Source organism: Panthera onca, chromosome C1, assembly GCF_046562875.1.
Source record: "Panthera onca isolate mPanOnc1 chromosome C1, mPanOnc1 haplotype 2, whole genome shotgun sequence".
NCBI lineage: Eukaryota > Metazoa > Chordata > Mammalia > Carnivora > Felidae > Panthera > Panthera onca.
This window is the reverse complement of record NC_138346.1, coordinates 171,492,280-171,517,579: the sequence shown is the minus strand read 5'-3', so window position 1 is coordinate 171,517,579 and position 25,300 is coordinate 171,492,280. Positions and strand designations below refer to the sequence as shown.

Below are 25,300 nucleotides of genomic sequence, written 5' to 3'. Positions count from 1 at the left end.
ATGCCATATGATGGAATTTATACTGTGCCCTGAGTTCTCTGTGGGGCTCTGGCAAGATTTCTGACAGGGCAGTGAGCTCTGAATGCATTGGATTTATCTCAGATTACCCAGCATCTCATTCTTTCTTACCCCAGGGCCTTTGCAAATTACTAATCCTTCTGCCTGAAGAGCTCTTTCCCCATCTTTTCATGACTTTCTCTTTGGTATTTTTCAGATGTCAGCTCTTAAGAGACACCTTGTCTGACCACCCTTTCTAAAGTGTTTCCTAATTGTTTCCTTCATTTCATTTATACCATTTATAATTTTTAAATTTATTCATTTGTTTTATGTGTTCAGCTGTCTCTAATCTTAGACTATAAACTCCCTGAATGTAGGGACTGTATCTAGAACACCTAGCACAATGCCTGGATCACAGTAGGTGCCCTCAAAATATTTGTGGAATAAATAAATGAGCCTTCAGATTTGCCTGTGAGGGACAGCTCTAGCTGCAGATTGGACAGTGGACTAAGGAGAAACCAAGACTGATAATAGAAAACATAGTTAGGAGGCTGCCCCATCTATCTGGTGAGAATCGGGAAATGTCTGGGCCAGTCATGGAGGGAGTGGAAATGGAGATGTACTTGGAGTCAAGAAATGGTAAAGAGTGGAATCAGTGAGGAGTAGTTGGATGTGGGTTTTATAAGAAGCAAGAGTTAGGGATGGCCCCAAAACATAGAAAGCATGATGGTGGTAGATGGTTCACTAAAGGAGGAAATTCCATAGAGTCAGAACAGATTTTGGGGAGAGAAGAAAATGAGCTCAACTTTGGACATGTTGGGTTTGAGGATACCTGTAGGCTATCTGGGTTTAAATATCCAATAAACATTTTGAGAGAGATCTTGGTAAACGGCCAAGATTTGAGAGTCATTGGCCGACAGAGTCGTTCATCCACTCATTGAACAAATACTCACTAACTGCTTTGTCCCAGGCATTAAATACAGTGGTGAATGAAACAAACATTATTCTAGTTTTTGGAAACATCCCAGTCAAGACTGGTGACTGGTATCATGGAAATAGAGGAACTAGCTTAGGAATACACCTTTTGAGCACAAACCCCGGGGAACACCACATCTAAGAGGTGACCTTACAAAAGAAAAGGGGCCATCAAGAGATGATAGTTTGAATGAGCGCAGGTGTTTCTCCCTCCCAAGTCCTTGCACCCAACTAAACTTAGTTTTCAAAATATAGTGCTTGCTTTTTTGGTGGCAGGATTGAAGTACACGTGTTCGCATTCACTCTGTACAGAAATTCTTGTTGAGTTGTCCTTAAGGAATTCCAAAGGTTGGAACTGAGACAAGAATCAGCCCGCAAGCAAGAGACACAGGCAGAGATAAACAAGAGCTGGAAGTCAACCCAGAGTTTCCCATTCAACTATGCATTTCCTTGTCCTTGTTAGATGTGTTTTAAGTCAAACTTAATGTACATTTTGGTTGGATTCCCTTTGTCAGAGTCCGTGGGGTTAATGCAAAGTCAATGTCGTCACAATAGAAAGAGATGTTATAGTCTGTTTTGCCAAGACCAGTTTAGAGAATTTTGACTTATTTGCTTATTTTTACTTCTCAATTGTCTTAATCCAAGAGACAACACCTCAGGTGCTTACCAAATAAAAGTCAATCAAAGACCTGGGTGGGAGTTGTTTTGAGAGTTGAAATTTCTTAAGCACATCTTCAAGTGAAAGTTTGCCCATTTACTTTAAAACGCAATTTGTATGCAGCTACTGCACATTCTAAAAATTAGAGCTGTTTTATCTGAAATATCATAGATTATGTTTGATACAAAAATTAACTGAAAAAATTTTAAACTCAGCAAAAACAAAAATATCTTTCTAATTCTAATGCAACCAAAAGAAAAAGAATAATTTGTACATACCTTTATAATTCTCCAAACATAGTGATTTGTTGCATGTGTTTATGTGTGTGACATTTAATGAATTTATTGGTGTATAAACCATGCCACAGGTAAATTTGCTTCTGCTTAGTAGTGGGTAAAATCTATTTTTTATCAGTAAATCTTATATATGGACTGTTTGTCATGTATTCAGTGTTTCTTATGTTGCATTTCTTAAGGTATGTTTCTAATATCAAAGGAAAGTTGTTTTTGAAAATCCCTTCGTCCAGCTTCTTGTTTGGCCCTAATTTTAAAGCAGGTGATTATGCTAACCCTATAGACAGATCTCAGCTAGATTTTACCTATGTGAGACTCCAAATCAGAAAACTTGAGAGGCAGAGAAAGAAACAACATATCATAAATTATGGATTCCTTGCTATTTATAAGTTTTATATTCCTAAATGCACCATAAAAATAAATAAGCAGTTGATAAGAGATGTAATAGATATGTTAAAGGAATTAATTATATCCAGCAAAAATAAAACAGATGCAAATTCAAAGATTGCCATTTCGAACCATTGATTTATTATCTTTTCTAAAAAAAAAAAAAAGGACTCAACCCACCCACTCATGAAAAAACTCTTTTGTTTGTGCTCAGAAGACTTTGTTTTCACGTTTCAAGGGTTGGGGTTTGCTTTTTCTACAATGGCTTTTTAAAGATTCACCCTGTGGTGCCTCTAAAAATGAAGAGAACATCCTTAAATCTTATTTGATTTGAATGAATGGATAGCTAATGCTGATCAGATGTTTCTTTAGAGAATAATGTTTAAAAACTGGTATGGAACTTAAGTATCCTGGCTGATTCATAGGTAGGCTGTTTTCATCCCAGCTGTGAAGGTCTCAGAGATCAGCCAAGGTAACCATTTATTTTAAATCTTCTTTTGTTTCACATTTCCTGTTGTTTTTTTTTTTTTTTTTGACCATTTCAAAAATCACCCAGTTGTGTCATAGCTTTCCATGACCCCCAGATTCAAACCAAAAAACCATCTATATAACGAAGTGACTGTACCCTCCCACGTAAACTCTAAGTAGAGCAGAATATGAAATTAGACCTTGCCTTTTTTAATCACAATGAAACTAATATTTAGAATTCTCTTGTCAAATGTCTTCTATTTATGACACTGTTTCTTTTGTTTTTGTTTCCCCAGGACATTTGGGCTTCCAGGACAGTTTTGTCACATCAGGTGTTTTTAGTGTGACTGAGCTAGTAAGAGTGTCACAGAGTAAGTATAATTTTGCTTTGATTTGGTACACATTTGCCTTGGGTTTGTGCTTACTTTCTGCCTGGGCCTCCTAGAGACATAAATAGCTTTCAGAATCCCTTTTTCATTCACCCATTGGAAGAATTTCGCCACGCAGTTTATTTGACAGCCAAGAATTTAAATCAGGAAAAATTAAATATCATTTTAATGTGAGACATAGGGAAAGAACTGAAATCCTGACTGTCTCACATATTCCCTACTTTATAGTGTGAACCTGGTTAAAAAAATTTTGAGTCTTCCCTGATTTCTAAGAAATTCTGCATTTTAAAAGAATTTGTTTTTGACCTTTAAAGAATGCTAATGCCCTCAGCATGAGTGACACAGTACAGCATGATCATTACCCTGTTGTCAATAATCACCAACAACAATGAATTAAGAGTACCTGTCACCACCCTGTTCCATTGATCAAAAGGGTCATTGATTATATTTTTGCTATGACATAATCCAGACAGTCCAAGGAGAAGATATAGGATATTCTGTCTCTGTGTTTCTCTCCCTCAGTCTCTCTGTCTCTGTCAGTCATACACACACACGCACACACACACACACACACACACACACTCACACTGTTGCCTTCCCTCAAAAAACATCTCTTTGTTTTTATTTAAATGCATACCTACAATGACTATAGTGTCATAGGTGGCAATAACAAGAGGAAAATTTAAATATCAAATGTTACAATTTTACTTTTCATTCCTCTCCTACTTCAAAATACTGCTTATAGATAAAATTTACAATGTCAACATTGGTTTCGAACTGCATCAAATCCTTTGTGGAATGAGGTGGAGTAAAAATAAATATTTTCATTTCAAGTCCATACCCCCCATTCACTTCATTACAGTCTTGCAAATTTGACCAAGTAAACCAGTCAATCTCTGACAAGATGTCGGGTCACGCAAGCCACGCCATCCCAATCGCACAAGCTCAGATTCTCTCTCCTCTTATTTCTTAACGCTGGAAGGCTGTGAAGAATCCAGAAAGTGGGATATAAGACGTGGGGGCAGAGGATGTGGAGTTTGAGGGATAGATTAAAAAAAAAAATCCAATGACTGTTGAGCAGTCACTATCTGCCAGACGCTGTGTTTTCATGTGTGTTATATAAATTAATCTTTGCCATAAACTTGTTAGGTAAGTACTTACACTCATTTTCACAAATGAGTTAAATTGGGGGTCTATTTAAGTCATTCACCAAAGTCAAATAGTGGGCAAATAGTTAAAGCTAAGTCTGTGTCTTACAGATGTGTACTCTTGCATGGGCCCAAAGGAACTTGAGAAAGTGTACAATGTGAGACTAGACAAGGAGACTAGGGGAAAGATAACTTTGTGGATGAGAATTCTGGCAGTTGGGACCCTCGGTTGATCCTGGGGGTGTTCTGGTGTTAGGGAGGTGGAACCATAGGGAATGAGGTGTTAGGAGCAGTGAGGGTATGAGTTGGAATGGAGACGTTGCTTCCATGTTATCAAGTATGCTTCAAGTATCAACCGGTAAGGAAGAGACTAGATTAGGTTGGAAGATATGTGCCTAGCACAGCTGACTAGCCAGTCATTTGCCATGGATAAATAATGCAGTTTTTTAAAACCGTTTTTCACTGGGGCACTGGGTGGCTCAGTCAGTTAGATGTCTGACTTCGGCTCACGTCATGATCTCACAGTTCGTGGGTTCAGACCCCGTGTCAGGCTGTGTGCTGACAGCCCAGAGCCTGGAGCCTGCTTCGGGTTCTGTGTCTCCCTCTCTCTCTCTGCCCCTCCCCTGCTCACTCTCTGTCTCTCAAAAATAAGTAAACATTAAAAAAAGTTTTTTTTGAATAAAATTGTTTTTCACTTTGTAAGACTTAAAAAGGACCGCTATCCCACATTTTCTTATAACTTTAATAATAATAGTAATGTAGAATATATGCCTTTCAGAGGGTAATTATCGTAATGGCATTCCAGGTAAATACATTCCTTGAGCCCTTACTTAACTCTAGGATTGGAGCGCTCGAGCTTTTTATTCTACCCTGGCTGCTGTAATGCTTACATTTGGTCTTCATTACCATCAGTGTCCCAAGTCCTGGATGTTGTATGAGAAGGCCCGCGCTGCTCAAGACAGTCCCCGGCATCTTGTCCCCCTTCCGTTTTCTGTATGCCCCTTTAAGGTCTTCTATCCCAAGGCCTATCAGTTCCAAGCTAGATTAGCCCTCTATTCAGTCTACATAGCATGGTTGCCAAGTGAATTCTAAACCTGCCTTCAAGACTGCCAGAGGGTATGGGCAGACCACAGATTGAATTTGCAGAGGGACCTGGTTTTGTTTCCTGTCCCCATTTAGGGGGTTATGTTGCTGATGCCCGGCATCATGAGCGTCCTTCGGCTCTTGAATGCTTTTCGATTCTGCACACTGCTGTGTAATCGCTGTAGGACTCACTCACACATGGCCTCGTGCTGACTAAAACTGTTTGGCAAGAGTGGGACTGGGCTGTGTCAGCTAACTCATGGCTTCGAGCCAAACTGCTGTCCAGAGCCCCCCTCCCTCTTGCAGATCTGTAATCCAGGTTTGTCAGGGTATATGTCACAAGATTGCCTTGGCTGCTGGGGTTACGGACCCTCCCCCAGCTCAGGTTGCCTCACCCACACACTTTTCTGAAAGACTTAACACTCGAGCCACATGATGAGTCAAAACCCTTCACCATTCCTTACAGCACTGCCCCCTTCCCTGAGCTGGAAGAGCTAAGGGTCCATGTTAGAGGTGCAGTGGGCACTTTTTACAAATGAGCAGGGCTGGGGTGCGTTCCACAGCCTTGAAATAGAAATAAGCTAACTGGCACAGAAGTTGATTAAATGCATCATGTTAGCCCTGTTAGGAACATGATGCAACACTAACATGAAAAATTATGGTAGCTAGTATTTACCAAGCATACGCTATGTACCAGGCATTGTGCTAGGCACTTTGTAAACATCATCTCGTTCAGTCCTCCCATGGTTGCTATTATTGTCCTTTTTATAGTTGAAGAAGATGATGATGCTCAAAGAGGTTAAGAAACTTGCTCTTTTGACTTTGCTGTGCTCAGCTAACTGACTGCAGACATTTTTGTCATGACCTCTCCTGTAACTGCATCAGAGAGCTACGGAATCTTTGGATTCTGTGTTTTTATTAAAAAACCATTTCTTGTTAGAGTTGATAAACTTTTAGATTGTTAATCTGTGCATTAAAAAAAGGTTGAAGCTACTTTCATGTAAACTCAAACACTTAATTAAACTTTTTTCCCCCGGATTGGTTTTCAGTTCTGATATATTTTTTTTTAATGAATAGGCTTTATTTTTACAGCAATTTTAGGTTCACAGCTTTAGGTTAGTGAAAAGTACAGAATTTTAATATTTACACCTCCCCAAATAGTTTCCTGTATATATTAACATGTGTTGTTCATGTGGTACATTTGTTACAAGGGAGGAACTGATATTGACCCGTTATTGTTAACAGAAGTCCATAGTTGACATAAGGGTTCAGTTCTTTGTGTTCTAGATTCCGCGTGTTGACAAATGTATCTATTATTGCAGTGTCATACAGAACAGTCTCACTTCCCGAAAAATCACCTGCCCTCCAGCCGGTCATCTCCCCAAGTCTCCAAAATTACTACTCATTCTGTGAATAGTTCAGCCTTTAACTGGATGTTTTTAATGGCCTCAGAGTCTTAGAATTTCTTCCACTCTGCTGCACGTTTCTTCTTAACCCCCTCTTACTGATCTCAGCCCCACCCAGTTCCCCCCATCACACTTATGACCACATATGTGGCCTGGAAATGTCAAACTGGTGGTGGCCTCAGTTCGAAAAATTTCCCTCCTCCTGAATCTTTAGTATTCAATGTTAAAATCTGCTGATGTAAATATTTACTTTCCTCAGGTTTCCAGTTAGTTTCTGTTTCTCGTTTTCCTCCTTTTAAATTTAACAGAGGAGGGAGGTGCTATTTCAGCATTTCCTCCTGAGGATTCACTGAAATAACCGCGTGCTAAGTTTGTTGTTTATAATCGTGTTACTACAGGGTGGCAATGGCAGAGAAACTCAAGAGAAAAGCTGCTGGTTTAGCTTCACACATTCAGAGGTGAGGGTCAGGCAGCGAGGTTGCTTGACATTAGATTATAGTGATCAGATGCATGGAGCTGTTAGAATCAGGGGCTCCCGCTGTGGTCTCTCACTAATTCCCCTCTCACCCTCGCCTCCTGCCTACCCACCTACCCTTTCCGTTTTTGCATTATGTCGAATCCACGAAAGGCAAGAAAGGAGAGTTCTGTTTCTCTTAGCAGCAAAGGAAGTACCACAGCATAAAAGTAGATGTATATATGTGGTCCTCCTTGTGACAGGGCCATCTGAAAGTCATTCGAGTAATTTATTACTTTGTTCCAGGAGAGGGTCGGGAAGGGGGAATACAGATCGCGAGACACTGTGCCAGAAGCAGAGAGAGGTCTTCTCTGCTCCGAGGGAGGGGGGTTTCCAAGTGCTAACAACGCAGTTCAGAATCACTAAAGTTGTTTCAGCAGAACACTGAGGAAAAGGACAGGAACCATCTGTTGAAATGGTTCTTGCGTGATGCTGCATTTTCAAACAAAGCCCTCGAAAAGCGTTTTTCAGATGGGTCTCTTTCCCATGAAGCTGCCACCAAGAGAGCGCACTCGGCTAGCTGCTAAATGACCCCACTTTGATGGCCGACTCGGTCAGCACCCGCTCTTGTTTATTTTGCACGGGTGTTCTCCTCCAAGGGTGTGCTTTGAGGCCGTCAAATACCCTTCCTGGTGTGAACCCAGAAAATCCTCCCGAAAAATCCACCGCTTCTGCCCATTTCCTTCTAAAGTGCTGACTCTTCTACTTTGAAGTTGGTGGGGGTGGCTCTGAATCCGTAACTACTTCGTGGGGAAAGAGGAAAACCACAAATACACACAGGCCATTGTGACTCTGGCCTGGCGGGGTCTCATTTTCCAGCCGTGGTTTGTACACCCGAGCAGGCTGCAAGGGTTAAGTAAACTTCGTGGCTAGGAATGACTTCACGGCCCTGGAATTTGGAAGAGCCCGGGTTCCCAGTACACTGTGGCCAGCCTTAGCATCGCCTTTGGGTGTAAAAACCACTCTCAGTTACCCAGACCGAATTTTTGGTTCCTATCACGCTGCTGCATAATCTACGAAATCCGGCAGCTGAATTGTCCTGGCTCTACCACAAAGCCCGGCTGCTGGGTGGCTACAGGACTCCCGACTTGTTTGTCAATGGAGAGGGGGAGTGAACGGAGCCAGGCATATGCCTCAGCCTGGCATGAGGTAGCACCCTAGTGGCTGTTTGCTGCCTTCTGCATGTGCACTCTTTCTGTATTCTCACACGAGAATCATCACTCGGATCTGAGGTGCAGTTCCCTTTTCAACTTCCTTTTGAAGTCTCTAGGTCCTTTGTGTGTCTCTGAGAACCCATATCCATAGGCACGGATTTTCTGGCGAGCAATGCAGTAAGAACAACTGGCGGTATGCTAACCTGACACGATGGAACTCGTACGGCAGAATTAACTCAGCTCCAAGGTGCCGTATGAAAATGCAGCTCTTTGATATGAACAAGCCCAAACTTGGAAATTACAAAATGTTCTTGCAAAGAAGGACTCGTGAGGAAATCGGTATAGGATGAGGGATTCCAGACGTCCAGGCCTTGGGGGGTGCCATTTAAGCAGTTACAAGATTTTAGATCCTTGGTAGAGGAGAAGAGAGTTGAAACTTTCTTTTCTGAACAAGTGGCCTATTGGCTATGATCATTGCATGGGCATTAATTTTAAAATTCATATTCTTAAGCAAGCCCTTCTTTCCAAAGAAGCCATTTGGGTGTAAGCATTAAAGGAAGAAACAAAAAGATTATAATAAAAAATAGACTTCAGCCCTAGCATGAACAGTGGCTGTGACCTTGCCTTTTGTTTGCCATTACACAATTCAATGGCAGTCCACTCAAACTATGCTCTCGATCAATATCCTATTAAAGCGGCACAAAAAGTCTCCATAAACTTAGTGGTTAGCTATGTTTATAAATGGAACTCGGCATAATTAGATGGTCAATAGCAGGCTCTACTAGTAATTTTAAAATGAACATCACACATTTTCTATCTGTAGAAGTCAATGGCACCTCTTCCACATTGAAGGTATGGTGTGCCGCAGACGAAAGGATGGGCGACCCTTGAAAAAATCATAATGCCTGTCGCTAAAATGCAGTTTTTAAGGAAAGTCTGTTAAGTTGTGGAATAGAAAATACTGACTGGCCCTGTATATGTTTTCATTTTGCTTCCCTAAGCCACCTTATTCTGAATATATTATGACATTGCAAATGTTTTCTAGTTTTAATCAGCCCCTCATGGAGATACAAAATAATAAATATTACCATACTGTTAGGAAGGAAAATATCAGTCTGGCTGGCTTCATTTAGCAGGTTTCCTCTACTCTAATTCAATACATTTTCAAAATAAATACTGAAATCGAATTAGTTCAGTTTTGTTGTATAATTTTTTTCTCTTAATTTTCTTGACATATTTGGGGTGACTATTTGGACAGCAAAGCCAGCAGCCAATGGACTAAACTGGCAGTAATAGGAATTTTCATCAAACTCTTTCTTTCGAATCCCAGCTCACAGTAGGGGGGGCCACATGTGATTTTTCCCATTCTGTTCTCATCGAGCAGAGAAAGAGCCACACAAAGTGAGACGTGTCCCCATCCTTACCACAAATTGAAATGTACAAGATACCTTGTGTTCGATGTGGCCCTGTCAGTGGCATTATGCCCACCATTTCACTGATTTTGAAACTGGTTAGGGGGTGCCTGGGTGGCTCAGTCGGTTAAGTGTCTGACTCGATTTCGGCTCAGGTCGTGATCTCACGGTTTTTGAGTTGGAGCCCTGCATTGGGCTCTGCGTTGGCAGTACAGAGCCTGCTTGGGATTCTCTCTCTCACTCTCTCTGCCCCTCCCCTGCTCTCTCTTTCTCTCTCAAAATAGATAAATAAACATAAAAAAAAACTATGGTTACAAGAGGCTTATGACATCAGCACATCCATTAGACAATGCTATGCTTGAAAGTCCAGTTTTTTCTGTGACACTCCTATCCCTACAACCTTCCTGGTTAAAGCTGTTAGAGAGTTCTCATGGCAGGATCTTAGGGACCCTATGTTTTTGGTTCTTAGCTGAAGCTCTTGCTAAAGTGACCAGACTGTGAGCATTCTCATTTTAAACATTTGACTCAGAGAGAAGCAAAATACATTAACACTTTTTTTTTAACATTTAAAAAAATTTTTTTTATTGTTTATTTATTTTTGAGAGAGAGACAGAGACAGAGACAGAGAGACAGAGTGTGAGTTGGGGAGGGGCAGAGAGAGAAGGAGGAACAGAATCTGAAGCAGGCTCCAGGCTCTGTGCTGACAGCAGCGAGCCCAGTGCGGGTCCTGAACTTACAAACTGGGAAATCATGACCTGAGCTGAAGCCAGGAGCTTAACCAACTGAGCCACCCAGGTGCCCCAAAACATGTAACACCTTGACATATGTATGAATTTGTTATAGTGATCTCTGATCATATGTTCGTCTATTTCTGATCTTTTCTAGCTAATTCATGGGTTATGCTCTCTAGATGTAATACGTTATATAAAATCCATATTTAAGATGGCAGCGTGGTATCATGGCCCAGGATATAGAAGTGAGGATCTGACCCTGCCATTTACCACTATATGACTTTGGGCATTACTGATCCCCCTCTCTTAGCTATGTTCTCCTCCTAGTCAGCAATCATTTATTCAGTCAGCAAATCCATTCTATACCAGCTGTGTTCTAGGCCTGCATCTGAATGCAGTAACACCTCTCAGGAGTGTTTTCAGGATTAAGTGAGAGAATGTCAGGTGTCTAGCATATCCTAGATGCTCAACAGTGGTGACTACAATGGTTATTATTGAACGAAGCCTCTGTCCCTGGTCTTTTACTGTCTGTGTTCATAGCTGATCCTTTAGGGGATCACACTATCAGCAAATTTATTAAAAACGTGTGTGTGTGTGTGTGTGTGTGTGTGTGTGTGTGTGTGTCTGTATGTGCTCTGTGTGCATGTATAAATTAAAAAGGACTGATTTTAGATTCAAGTTCTAAAAGTCCATTTATTAGAAGGACCATTCCCGTGACCCCTTCCAAATTACTAATTCTGATGGAATAAGAGCATGCCAATACGAGATCTAATTCATCTGCTTTAGGAAGCCAGAAAATTCTTATTCCTCAACTTTTCAGCCCAACCTATACTTCTGCGTTATTCTGGAAATTTCTCTTCCAGGGTATCCTAATGGGTAGCAAGATGTTTTAAAATTCTCAATCTAACACTGACACGTTAACAACTTTTTAAGTCACTAGCCACACCTTGGTTATTTGTAATCAGTTTTTTTTTAAATAGTACTCAATTCTATAGTATTTGAATTTTGCTTTCTTATATATTACGGACATAAAAATTCCCTGTGAGGAACAGGGGCACCCTGAGGTCATTACCACAATGTGATTTTTTTCATGAACTTTTCCATATGAACTCATAAGCCTCAATTTTTTTTAAGAGCAGATATTCCTATCCAATAGGTAACATTGGAAAACTAAAAGGTATTTTTGAGATTTTCAAAAGCCTGACAGAAATTCTACATTACCAGCACAATAAGACCACAAATATTATTGAGATTTTGGCTGGCATATATTTCCCTAGCTAACACCTGCTGATTAGAAAGACTCTTGTTGGTGACACCATCGGCACGTCCAGGATGAGATCACTACAGCCCACGCTCAGCAGAGCCACGTGTTAAGTCTGACAGGGGAACTGAGTTAATGCAGTCTGTGATTGATAGGAGTACCTATTAACACCCAGGATCTTCCAGTGGATGGAGGAGGGGGACAAAATAGTTCTTAGTGAAAATATTGAGAATTATTAGTATAGACAGCTGGATTTGTAGGTTGTTGGGATGAGACCGTTGATACAGTTTGGTTTCCTAACAGCTAATGGTCAGACAGTCCCCGTGCACTCTTGGTAAAGGAGCTTATGTTTAGAAGCCCTTCCCTGGTTATAGATCACGGTGGTGGAAAGGCGTCTTAGGCCATCACATCCGTCCCCTGTCAGGGAAGACTTAATCCCATGGCTGAGGCTGTATCAGATACTAAACGGGTACCACATTTGACCTCAACCAAAAGCTAAGATGAGATGATACTCTAAAATGCAGAAAATCGATTTCAGTCCCAAAGGCAGAAGCCACTAATGCAGGAGCTCAGTCAGCATTGCCAACCCCACTGTGGATTGCTCTGCCCGACCAGTGTCAGGCCCTCCATCCCGGGAAGCCCTGGCCAATACTCCCAGCTGGAAAGCCCTGGAAATGCAAAGAAGGAAGATGATGAGATAGAAGTTTCCCACTTAATTGATACGTGATCTTTTTTTCTATATAAATCTTGTTGAATCTATCTCTCTAGTTACTGATGATGAAGGAAAGACAGAGTAGAAATGTTAAGTTTCACTTCTGTTTCTTTGGGCTGATATCTGGAGATATTTAAGGCTCACTGACCTAGCTGTGTGATCTTGAACACGTTACTTAACCTTACAGCTAATTTTCTCATTTGTAAATGAGAATAAACAAATACATGTTCTGTGGGGACACTGCAAGGCTGAAGTGAGATAATAATTCAGGTAAAAACACATAGCACATCAGCCTGGCACATGATAAACGATCAATAAATATTAGTTCTTAGCTGTTTTTTATTAATAAGCTCATATCATTTTCATTCAATTCAGCAAACATTTGTTGCATGTGTGATATATGAAGCATCTCATGCTGTGTGCTGAGGAGAATACAGAAATGAGTAGAAATAGTTCCCTCATTTATAAAGTAGATAACCTAAGTTTCTTGAAATCCAAGACTAAGCTTCCTTCGTGGCAATAAAGTGACTGAATACACTAACTCACAAACTGAATTCACAATCATCAAAGATAAACCATCTGCAAGATTCAGAGCAGGGAGGAAGAGGGTATCAGAGAATTGTTCTTGTTTTAATGGGAAGGAAACATTTTTTCTGAAATAAAAATTTCTCTGTTCACCTCTTCCTCCCCCTTCTGGCACCACAAACCCACATATTTCTTAACTTGTGTCCACAAATGTGGATGTGTGAAAACGGTGCTCTGTCTGCATCCGCAGATGCCGTTGACGGGGTTAAAACATTCTGCTCGCTTTTGGCACCTAATACTACGTTTCATAAAAAGCCTTGCTTAAATCTCATAATAGCAGGGAAGCTCATTTCCACATAGAGGGAAATCCTTGTTTTGGTCCAGTGCCTTTCTTTTATGTTCCATTTTGGAAAACTATACTCCTAGCCTGCCTTGGTCAGACCTTTTAGAAAGGCAGGGTAGGAAAAGGAGATCAGCACGCGGTTTACAGACCAGAAATCTGCTTGGCAGAGGAGTTGCTGAAGACTGTGGCGTAGAAGCTGCAGAGAACGTACCTTTATGATTGATTTCCATTCAAGTCAGACTGACTGCAGTGTGGTCATTTTTCTAACCCATAACTGCTCACACTGCGGCGGTCTGCTATCTGCAGGGTGTCTGAATTATAGCCGTGTATGTCCGTGTTACCTCTTACACAAATTACTTACACTGGTTTCTTTTTCCATGCAAATTCATCAGTTTTACAGCCCCTCATAGCCACAGTCAGGAAACTCTGGCCAACAGCACAAATTGATAAAATGAGTTAATTTTACTATACTTATGTGTTTTTTTTTCCTTTCTAAAAGCCTTCTCTCATAGGCAGTGTTCAGGAAGCATATTACAGTAAAAGGAAGATAACAAAGGAGTTGAATTTTCTTGCCATAAATTACTTTCCAAGTTAATTCCCTTTAACGATGATTCCAGATTTGCTTGAGTGTGCATAGCATTGTGTATTTTACAACTGTGCCTTTGATAGAAAGAAGACCAAGCATTTTCCCATGTTCACTCCTTTTGTGCCAGTGACATGGACTGTCTTATGAGATCTTTGCCACTAGAATGCAAAACAACACTAAATTGTGCTGGGCCTCTAGAACTGTGTGCTTGTTGTTGGAATGTTTTTTACCCCCAAGCCTTAATAGACAAGTTCCCAAAGTCCCAGTGAGTACATAAGATAACACAATCCGGAGAGAAATACACCTCTCTTATTTTTTTCCTACTTATTTAATACATTGAAAATGAAGTACTATATCCTGGTAGTCTTTTTTGAAGGTTACCTATCAGCCATGCGTCCATATTCCTTAGTTGCCATGGAGTTTCAAGGAAGGGGCAGCTATGATCGTTCATCTCTAAAATGTAAACCCCACAAGGGCAGGGGGCCTTATATATCTTGTCCAATGATGGATCTCAAGCATCTGGAACAGCGCCTGACACATGAAAAGTGCTCCATGAAATTTGTCGAATCCCATAAGAGGCAGCATCTCAGAGACTATGGGCCGTTAGCAATAGGCTGGCCACACTAGTCACTCAGTTAATGCTCCCCACGGATTCCTGCTGAACAAGTTGTAAACTCAGTGTACGGTCATCCCCCAGGCAGAGTAGCTTGAAATTTTGGATAGAATTTTTTTTTTCCATCACCCTCTCTTTTCCAACAACGCAAGCCCGAGCAGATTGTCTCTGGTGGATGGCAGAAGTTCAATAACCACAACCTTATCCAACTACTAATGTGTACAGAAGAGCAGGTCATTAAGAGGGTTGGCTACTAAAGTAACCCCTTTCTTCCAATAGCCCACATTACTATAATGATTCCTTAATAGCAAACCATTTATTAAAAAATGACACAAAGACTGCATTCTACTCGTGACAGGAAAGAAGGGGGTGGGGGGGAAGGGACAAAGGGCTTAGAAATGACATCCGATGAGACAATTCCCAAAAGTTAATCTTTTGAGAAAAACTCCCCTATGAAACAAAATCCACAAAAACTTTGGGTGTGAGTCATTGCAGTGCTACTTAAGAAAGTCGAGGAACCAGTCCTCACGCTCCTGTGTAGATTTATGGATTTCTGAGTTTCGTTTTGCATTGTGTACAGTTGGGGGGCGCAGAGGGCAAATGGAGAGGGTGACTGCTGATTCCCCTTAATTCAGGACATATTTATTGCTCATCATCTGTTGTGTTGTATTGATTGTCGTACAAGACTCTGCAGAGCTGTTTACGAACACGGAAAAGGCTATTGGAGCTGTAGGATTAAAGGTCCTCTGGTAGGACCCTCTGACTTCACGACCAGGGAACGTTACTTCACCTCTTTGTGCTTCAGTTCTTTCCCAGGAGCGCTGTGAGTTTAAATGAGATGATGTGCTTAAAGGGCCCAGACCGGCATCTGGCCCGTAAACGATGCTTAATAAACATTAGGCTTTGTTATTGTGCTGGTTATGGCCATGGCAGTGCTGGTGAGTTTGCATTTCTAACATAATTATTATGAGAGTTGTGAGGTCCAAAAGTTTAAATGACTTCGGCTACACGGGTGGTTGTTGGCAAGGCTGAAACTCTAGACAGTCTCACCCAGGCTGAGACCAGCACTTTTTCTATGGCCTAGGATGTCTGGTCCTCAAAATGCACTCAATCTGGCTGGGGAAAAAATGTCATGTATGAGATCATTTAAGAATGATAGAGCCTAGGGTCAAGTACAAGTGGAACAAAATCAGGTTTCACACTATATGGAACAGACAGAAAGTGTTGTGGTTGGTCCAGTCCTTCTTTATCATCCCCACCCTTGATTGGCAGTGGCTACATAATCTCTGTGACATATCAGCAGGCTGTTAGTCTTTGGCTTCAGAAGCCCAGCATGACATCCTAGGCAGACATTGTTCAAGTCATTTAACCCTTGACAACTTTTAGTTCCCCAATTTGCAAAAAGGACTTATTCCTATTATTAGCTAATAAGTGCATTGTGTTACATACATCTTATTGATATTTTATATTTGTTAGAATGGTATGATCCATATGCTTGTGTATGCCCTTTCACAGTGCACATCTGGACACTGATCTTTTGTACCTGTTTACCAAGGTGACAAACATCCATTGTGAAAATTCTGTTTTCTTTCTTGGCAACATGGTTTAGGCCTCCATTCCCTCTTGCCACAACTCCTGCATCAACTTTCCAACGGGTTTCCCCCCTTAGTCCCCTTTTGTGCATTCTGTATAATGTTTCTCAATTCAACAATGATCATTTCCCTACTCAGAAACAGTCATGGATCCCACAGGTCACTAACTGTACTTCCTGCCTCCAAACTTACGCACATACTCTGTCATTTGCCTAGAAACTCTCTCCTCTGCCTCTTCAAATCCTGCCATCCTTGAAGCCTAAGTGTAAGTGTCCAACCCTTCTTGAAATCGAATCTTTTTTTGATCCCGCGAGCCAATATGATCCATCATGCCTTTGAATTTTCCTAACACATCCTTTGCATTTCTCCTATGAGATTTATCACATTCAGCCTTGAATTTGTTCAAGTATTGTTTCGTCATTCCGCTCTGTTGTAAACCTTGTGAGACAGAGACACTGTATACCTTTTTATCATCTCAAGTTTAAGGCAAATATTGTAAATGAGTGGCAGGGTAGTATGACAGGAAAAGCAATGGGTGTCGCAGTGAGACATTCTAGAATTTTAATCTTGGACCTCCCTCTTTCTTGCCTCTCTGTGATCCATGACAAACAAGTTAACCTCATTTCAGGGCTTAGTTTTTCTCTCGTAGAAAAGGTACTGTCCTCTAAAAAAGGTTGATTTGTGGATTGAGTGAGGTATAAGAAAAATGGTCCCCAGGTACTCAGGAAAGCCGGCTGAAAGCCCACCTCTCCTAGTTACCTCTCTAAGGCTCTTCCTATTCTCCAGGTGAGAGGCACTGAGAATACCCAACTCAACTGCAGGGACACTTAATGGTAACCCCTCCCCACAGGTCTGAGGCTTTCTCTTTAACTGTCACCGTACCACTGAATCTGATCGCATTCCAATCGGCTGACCTTCATGTGAGACATATGTACCCAGACACTCCCGGGGGATGTTTCCTCACCTGACTGTTCTGAAGAACGCAGAGTTTGGGTTGGTGCTTTATTAGGACGATGTAACCCAGGTTGTGAAACCCATTCTCATTTCAGAAATCTAATGATGTCATAAAACTTTTCAGGCGCTCATAGCCAGTTTTCCAGGCCCTGAAGTTACACACCATAACTGCAGTAGACACTTCGAGAAGCGTCATAACGCTGCCAGTCCACCTGATGCCGTTTGCTAGATCACACACACTGTGCTAAGTGCTTTAACAGGAAGTCAATATATGGGCAAGCGAAGGAACATTTCTGTGGGTTCGTTATTTTTTTTTTTAAGTCTCTCTGAGAGGTGTGCGCACTATATTTACACTGTATCTTCCATTCTTCGCCTATTCTAGCTCCCTTGACATTTTGAAAAGATAATCTAGGCAGAGGACCTTTTTCCAGAGTAGAATGTGGTAAATAGAATGTTAAGTGTAAGCGCCGCTGGGCAGAGGGCCCCAGACTTCTCTCAGTCCAGCCAGGTCTCTCACTCACATCTTGCTTTATCTTTCCTTCCGAGCCTGGGAGTGAGGCTTGCGCACTGTGGCCGGTGCTCAGGCATGATGCACCTGCTGCATTCGGCGGATGCCTGAGCCCCATCCCAAGGCTTTGAAAGAAAAATCTAAATACATACCCTCGACACTGATCAGCTGCATCTCTCTTCTTTAGTTAATGAGACGTGTGGATCTTTAAGCTCCACGGAGGCACAAACATTAATAAGTACCTGTTATATGTCAGGCTGCTAAGAGAGGTGAGCGGTGATGTATTTGAGTAGTCTCCTCCCCACCCCCAGAGCCTATTTCATACATAAAATATTATGGAATAAAAGGGGAAACTATGCAGATAAATTTAGTATAAAGGCAAATTGGGGAATGGCTAGCAAAATTATTCATTGGAACTCTGTTTACACTTATTGTCAAGTCTAACCATTCGTCTTTGAACTAAAGGCCTTTCCTCCATTACAGCCTGTCATTAAGAGATATGTTTGAATTTCAGAAAAGTATATGTGAATTTTAGAGCTTTCTATTTCTTAGCAGTGACTGTTTTAATATAGTTGTGATTAAGGTCTAGCCATTGCTATTAACCCAACAACTCAGTGTTTATTCTTAGATATTATTGTATCCCTTCCCCCCTTTCCTTGATTACATAGTTCTCTTATGGTACTACATTTCACCCAGTTGCCCAAGTAGTAATCCTGGGAACCGTCCCATACTCCCCCTTTTCCGTTATTACTACACTGAAGAAGTTAACACATTTTCCTGATTCTAATTCCTAAATAACTTACACTAGGCTCCTCCTTCTCATCCCTTGAGTTTAGACCCATCCCCACCTTGTCGTTTTTAAATGACTCCGCTGGCCTCTATGGTTTTACTGATTATATTCTTCAACTGCCGCCCTGTCCCCCATGCCTACCCTCACCACAAGATGATGTTTCTAGGTTATAAAGGCAAGTCTGATGATGCATTCTCACATTCTGCTGGTTCTCCTTTAACTGGCAACCAGTTCCAGTTGACCAATGCTTACTGACTGCCTCGTGGTGTCAGGGATTATATTAGATGCTGGCAATATAGCCCCAATGGCCCCCAATTAGTAGAGTGTGATAAAGCGCTTTGATAGCTTATAAACTAGGGAATGTGCTGGACTCACATCCACTGTCCTTAAAGAACCCTACCAGGGCCTTCGGAAACTGACCTTAACCTTCCCCTCTTTTTCCCATGTATTATGAACTTTATCACACCAAGTTATCAGAAAACCAGTATTCATTTTATGTTCTCTTACCTTTATAAATGCTGCTCCCCCTACCTAACATGCCTCTATCCCTCTCAGTTGGGTGAGCCCCACTTATCCTTTTAACATCTTCCCAGGCATCATGTTTTCTGAGGCCTTTTTTGCCCCTGGAACTTCTTATTCCCCAGCTGGGTTGGATACCCACTTCTGTGTGGCCATATAAATTTAGGAATAACTCGAGCAAAAGACTTACCACACTGTATTGAAATTAACCTGCCAGTCTTCCCTCTAGAGTTGTTTCAGGGTGGGGATATGTCTTTCATCTAAGCGCCTTCCTTACCCTGCACCATTCTTGGCAATGAAAGTCCTTGGTTCATGATATTTCTAATTATCCCTTCTTCTTATGGATATTAGCCTCTGTTTAATTTATTTATATATCCACTTACCTGGGCTTAACTCTCAAACCAATGTCTTAATACAGTAATACATGAATCTGTGTCTCCCACTTTTGCATAATCTTTCAAAAGAAGAGAATATTTGTACTAATATAGTTGTACCACTAGCTGTGCACAGAGTTGTTTTAGAAGATTGATAGATGTTATTTATTCATTCAAAAATATTTATTTAAGCTGCTACTGTAAACAAGGTGGTCTGGAGGCTCCAGACCATAAAAAATACAGAGAATCACATCTCACCTAAGGATCAGCTCTGAAAATCACATATAGTCAAAATTATCCTTACCAATCCCTTAAATCAGACCTCAGCAACTTCTACATAAATATTTTCTGGTTTGTGAGCCATATGGTGTCTGTTGTGGCTGCTTGTCTCTGCTATCACAGTGCAGAAGCAGAGACAATATGTAAATAAATGGGTGTGACCATCTTCCAGTAAAACTTTATTAAGAACTGCAGCCCAGGAACCATGGTTAGAGGACACTGCCTCCAGGGAGAAGGTGGGACAACTAAAGTAATGGCATATGTAGGTGCCATGGCAATTCAGAGTAAGGAGAAATCACACATTTTTCATCACAGGAAATTGACAATGGGAAACCCAGAAAGTTGAGTTTGTGGTTCTGGACTAATTCCAAAATGCCGATGAGTGAAAGCTATCAAGATCAGCCAAAATTAGGAAAGTCCAGAGAATGTTCTTGCTGGTCATCCAAGAAAAGTTTCAAAGCAAAACATGGAGGCGTTTTTGTTAAAAGCATCCAGGAATGTTGCAGTCTTGGTGACAGTTTGCCATTATTACAAAAAGAGAAAAGATAAAAGGTAAAATATAAAACAGAGTCCTTCTGTTATAGGTGATTTTTGTTGTCAACAATAATTGGAGGTCAGAGTTCATTACTGATGATTTTGGATAAGCTTATCAAAGAAATTTAGAAATAAAATGTGTTAAATGCAACAATGATATGTGTCCTCGTTGATCATTTATTCACAGAACATAACTTTTTTTTTTTCCTAGCACCAATAGCTGCAGGAACTGGCCCAAATTTTTCTCTCTCAGATTTGGAAAGTTCTTCATACTACAGCATGAGTCCAGGAGCGATGAGGAGGTCTTTACCCAGCACGTCCTCTACCAGGTAATTTGATTGGTGGCTCTCCCTAGTTACACACCTTGATTTTGAGCCTAGAGGCACTTGCAATGTGTGTTTGCTGGTAGAAGATATTAGAGAAGTGTGTTCAGCCCCATCAGACTTTCAGTCTCATTGGGAAGAGAAAGCAAATGCACATACAGCAGAAACAAACAAACAAACAAACATCTATACACACACACACACACACACACACACACACACATACACACACAGTGTGGCATAGGCTAAAAATAGTTAAAGCTTTATTCAAAAAGACAGACTTGAGTTCAGTGATAAATGTTGGTTAGGGTTGGCAAGATGGGAAGGAAAAGGAATGGGGTCTGGGTGGGGTAAAGACATGAGCAAAGCATAGAGAAAGATGCATGATGAACACAGCATGTTCTCAGGAGATTAAGGACAGCTCTTGACCAGGGGAAAGGGCACCTGTTTTGGCTTGTTTGGCAAAATGTTGACACTGGCGACACCAGTTCCAGTCCCCATGCCCACAGCAGATATTACATCTCAGTCCCTTCGCTTTTCCCCCAAAGGCCTCAAAATCCAGGCTACTGGAGTTGCCTGTGACATTGATATCTAGGTGTGAGGTTGTAAAAATAAATGCAGTCCTATGGCACAGGGAGGGGTGGGGGTGCGGGATTATAAATTCTGTTGCACCAGGGGACCTTTAAAAAAGTAAAACTGGAAGAGCACAACCAGATAATGATTCCAGGGTTCTTGATCCCCTCGAGGTCACAAAGCCCAAATCAAAACGAAGCATTTTGCAAGACCCTGTTGTCTCTGGATAACCGGTACCAGAAGGAAAGGGATTAGGCATTAAACCCACAGTATTCTTTTACAAATTGGCTTTAGCACTGGACTGTGACAACAAAGAAAAGAATGGTGTAGAATGATCTTTAATGTTTGTGTACTTTGCAGAAAAAAAAAAATGTTTCACAAAGGTATATTCTTCTTTAAAGCAAGCCCCAGAATTTTATAATTTAAAACAATGGCCAAATTATAGAAATTTTCCTTGGTAGAGATTCCTTCTTACCTTGACTTTATATATTTTAACCAGCATTACTTAAAGAAAGAAAGAAAGAAAGAAAGAAAGAAAGAAAGAAAGAAAGAAAGAAAGAAAGAAGGGAAAAAAGAAAAAGAATCAGCTTAGTCATTACTAATACCTTGAAGACAGCTAAAGAAACAGTTATTCCCTAAATACAACCACCAAATCCTCCCCTCATCTTTCATGTCGTTTAAATGTTCCCCTTAGTTCACTGTAGTATCAGATCCTCAGGGGGGAAAAAAAGTTTGAAATCCAAAGTACATTTATAATGAAAGAATGAGATTGTGAACGCATTCGGATGTTAATACATTTTGAGGATTTTGAATGTTTGCTGATGGAAGGGACGTTGTGTGTAACGGCACTCAGTCAACATGAAAAAGCTTTGCAAACACTTGTGGCAGTGATTAATTTAAAAGTTGATGGGCTGTTTGTTTTTCATATGTGTGCTACGCATGTACCATGGACGTCCCAAACAGTGCTTCTCACCCCCATCCTTTGGACTTCTCCAGCTGTTTCGTTGCCTTTTGTTGTGATTCTCTGAGTGGAAACCTGGTTTTTAATGTCATTTAAAAGGCTACTGTCATTCTCATATTCTGCAAATAACTAACCCTGATAAGGAGCTAATTATAAACATCAGCAGTAGTTAATAACTTGGTAATATGTTTGTTTTACTCTCATTAGGTTCTCCTAGGATAATTTTTTTTTAAAAAAATTATTCTCTAAATATATAGACTCAGCAGAATTATCTGTGTACAGGTTAGAAAATGTGCCCAGAAGAATACCCCAGATTTACATATAGAAAAGTTCATCCACCAATCAATATTTGTTCATGCTGTGCCAATATTAATTGGTCACCTGCTCTGTAGCAGACACTGTGTGAGATGCTTTACATACCTGATATGATTTAATATTCACAATACTTTTACAATATAGACAGTGTTGCCATTTAACACTGACTGGATCAACCCACAACCCAGAGAAGTTAAGTAACTTGCCCAAGGTCACAGATCTAGTAAATGGCAGAGTCTATATTCAAATTCAGGTGTGCTGGAAATTTAAAAACACGGTATTCTAGGGCCACCTGTGTGGCTCAGTCAGTTGAGCATCTAACTGTTGATTTTGGCTCAGGTCATGATCCCAGGGTCATGGGATCAAGCCCCATATTGGCCTCTGCAGTGAGCTTGGAACCTTAAAGTTTCTCTTTCTCTCCCGTCTGCCCATCTCCCTCACTTGTGCGCTCTGTCTCTCTGTCCTTCTCTCTCTCTCTCAAAATAATTAATTAATTAAAAACATGATATTTTCCCATTGGATCCCCTTAGGAATGGGGCTCACTCTTTCAGTAAGGAACAATAGAACATAAATCCCCCCAAAAACGAATATCTACTATCCCTATTTTTCCTGGATACTTAGTGTTTGCTACCTTGAATTATTATTACCATCTTTTGAGATCTGTACAGGTCCTGCCTCCCCATCCAGACTGTTAAATCCCATAGAGGACGGTGTGTAATTCAGCAACATTTATTTATTTTTTTATTAAAAAAAATATTGTGTTTATTTGTTTTTGACAGAGAGAGAGAGACAGAGCATGAGCAGGGAGGGGCAGAAAGAGAGGGAGACAACAGAATCTGAAACAGGCTCCAGGCTCTGAGCTGTCAGCACAGAGCCTGATGCGGGGCTGGAACTCACAAACTGAGAGATCATGACCTGAGCCGAAGTCGGACACTCAACCGACTGAGCCACCCAGGCGCTCCAATTCGGCAACATTTATTAAGTAACAAGGGTATTGTCCTAGGCACTGTGGATATAAAGTCAAGTAATAGGAGCTTCTGTATCTAATGGTAGAGACTGACAAATAAATGAAAAATTTCAGTTCAGGGTACTATGAACGTGCAGGAAAGAGGCATTTTGCAGTTTTGTGGGTACAAGGTAAGGCTTTTATGCTTTGCATATAGTAGGAATTAAACAAACATTTGGAATGAAGGTAATAGTTTTACCTTAATTTCTAGGTGGATTTTCTAGGAACACAACAAATTACACACACAGAAAGAGATGGTGCATCACTCCTCAAAAGAGTATTTCTCTTCCCTCTTATGTAGAGATCTTACTGGTACTTTCTTATTTTCCTCAAATGTTTCTGGGAGAATAGAATCAGTGTATTCAAAAGTCAAGAGCAAGAAACCAGAATCAATGACTGATGCATTTCTACATTAAAACAAATAATAAAGGAGATTGATAGGCATTAACTATAGCTCTGTACCTCTTCATGGTAAACATCTCCAAAATCATAGAAGGGGTTGTGTAAAAATTGGGATAAAATATACTTTTTTTCTCCCAAAGAACTTCATCAAAATAAACTAACTGTCAAGGTTGTGAAGTCAGTAAACTTTGTCTTCGAAGCCTTCCACTTGTCCATCTTGGCACTGCTGACTTTCTTCACTCCTGGATCTTTTTCTCTCCTCCACTCTGTTCCTCTGCCCTGCAGACATTTGTCCTGTATCAAACCTCTGAAAAGTCCTTGGTTTCATGCTAAGGTGAGAGCTAATAAGTACAGACTTCCACCTTTAGGATTTAATACCTGCACAGGGAATTTGCTTTTTATTAAAGGACATCAAGGAAATCAAAAGCTTTAGAAACTCAGAAAAATATTAATAACGGAAGAATGATGGGCAGTGAGTGGAGTTGGCCTTTTGCGTTAGATCTCATTGAATCATGACACTTGGCAAATGCTTGTCACAAGTACTCATGTGGCTGTTTCTAAGTCACCAGCCCAATTCAGCAGTTTTTTGAACATCTGCTATTAGCCAAACACAGGCAATAGAGATTTAAAAAAAGAAGAAAAGAAAGAAGGCCCTTTCCCTACAGATCTCACAGTCACATCAGAACATAAAGGTCTTGCCTTTTATTAACCAGGAAACATCAGGGAAATATGTATTTTGTTTTTAACTTCTATTCCACCAACTTCCAGAATGATTTCAAGTGGCTTTCAACTTTTAAATACAGCAAGTACTGTTAAATATAGAGAGGCCAGAGACCATATGAAAAGATAGGAGAGATTGTTAGATCAGAAACCTTAACCAAGAGTTTAATCCTGAGATTCCTGGTTGCCAAGGCAAGAAGGGAAAGCACTATGTTATATAATGTGCATTTCTGATAAAAGGAAACAATAGAAATTAATTCAAAGTGTCCATATTTTTTTTCTGGCTTATGTATTTGGAATAATTTTTTTTTATGTGCACTTCCTTCTATCAAAAATGTCTAGGGGCACCTGAGTGGCTCACTTGGTTAAGCACCTGACTTCGGCTCAGGTCATGATCTCCTGGTTTATGAGTTCAAGCCCCACATCGGGCTCTGTGCTGACAGCTCAGAGCCTAGAGCCTGCTTCAGATTCTGTGCCTCCCTCTCTTTCTGCCCCTCCCCCACTCATATTTTTTCTCTCTCTGTCTCTCTCTCTCTGTCTCTCTCTCCCTCTCAAAAAATAAACATTAAAAATATTTTTAAAAATTTTTTCTCTCAGATGTAGTTTCACATAAAATATAGAAAAGTTGTTCCAGTGGCTATTTTTCATTGAACTTCAAGGAAAGCCCAGCAAAGGACATAAAATAAGTTATGAAAGGTTTTTCCTTTGGGTACGAAGCTAGCATGCTACAGATGTGTTGCCTTCCTGTGATTTGGCTTTAATGAGAATAGAACTTAAAGGCAAAGAATACTGGAA

General features: G+C 40.7%; 1 protein-coding gene across 7 annotated transcripts in view; it reads left to right on the top strand.

The window, feature by feature from the left end:
- Positions 1-25,300, top strand: part of NFIA (nuclear factor I A) — a 370,701-nt gene that overhangs the window by 244,081 nt on the left and 101,320 nt on the right. For all 7 annotated transcript variants that reach the window (XM_078451853.2, XM_078451851.2, XM_078451854.2 and 4 more), the window contains exons 4-5: positions 3,075-3,149; positions 20,417-20,534. In XM_078451853.2, coding sequence (XP_078307979.1) covers positions 3,075-3,149; positions 20,417-20,534 — 193 coding nt within the window. The remainder of the gene's footprint in view (positions 1-3,074; positions 3,150-20,416; positions 20,535-25,300) is intronic.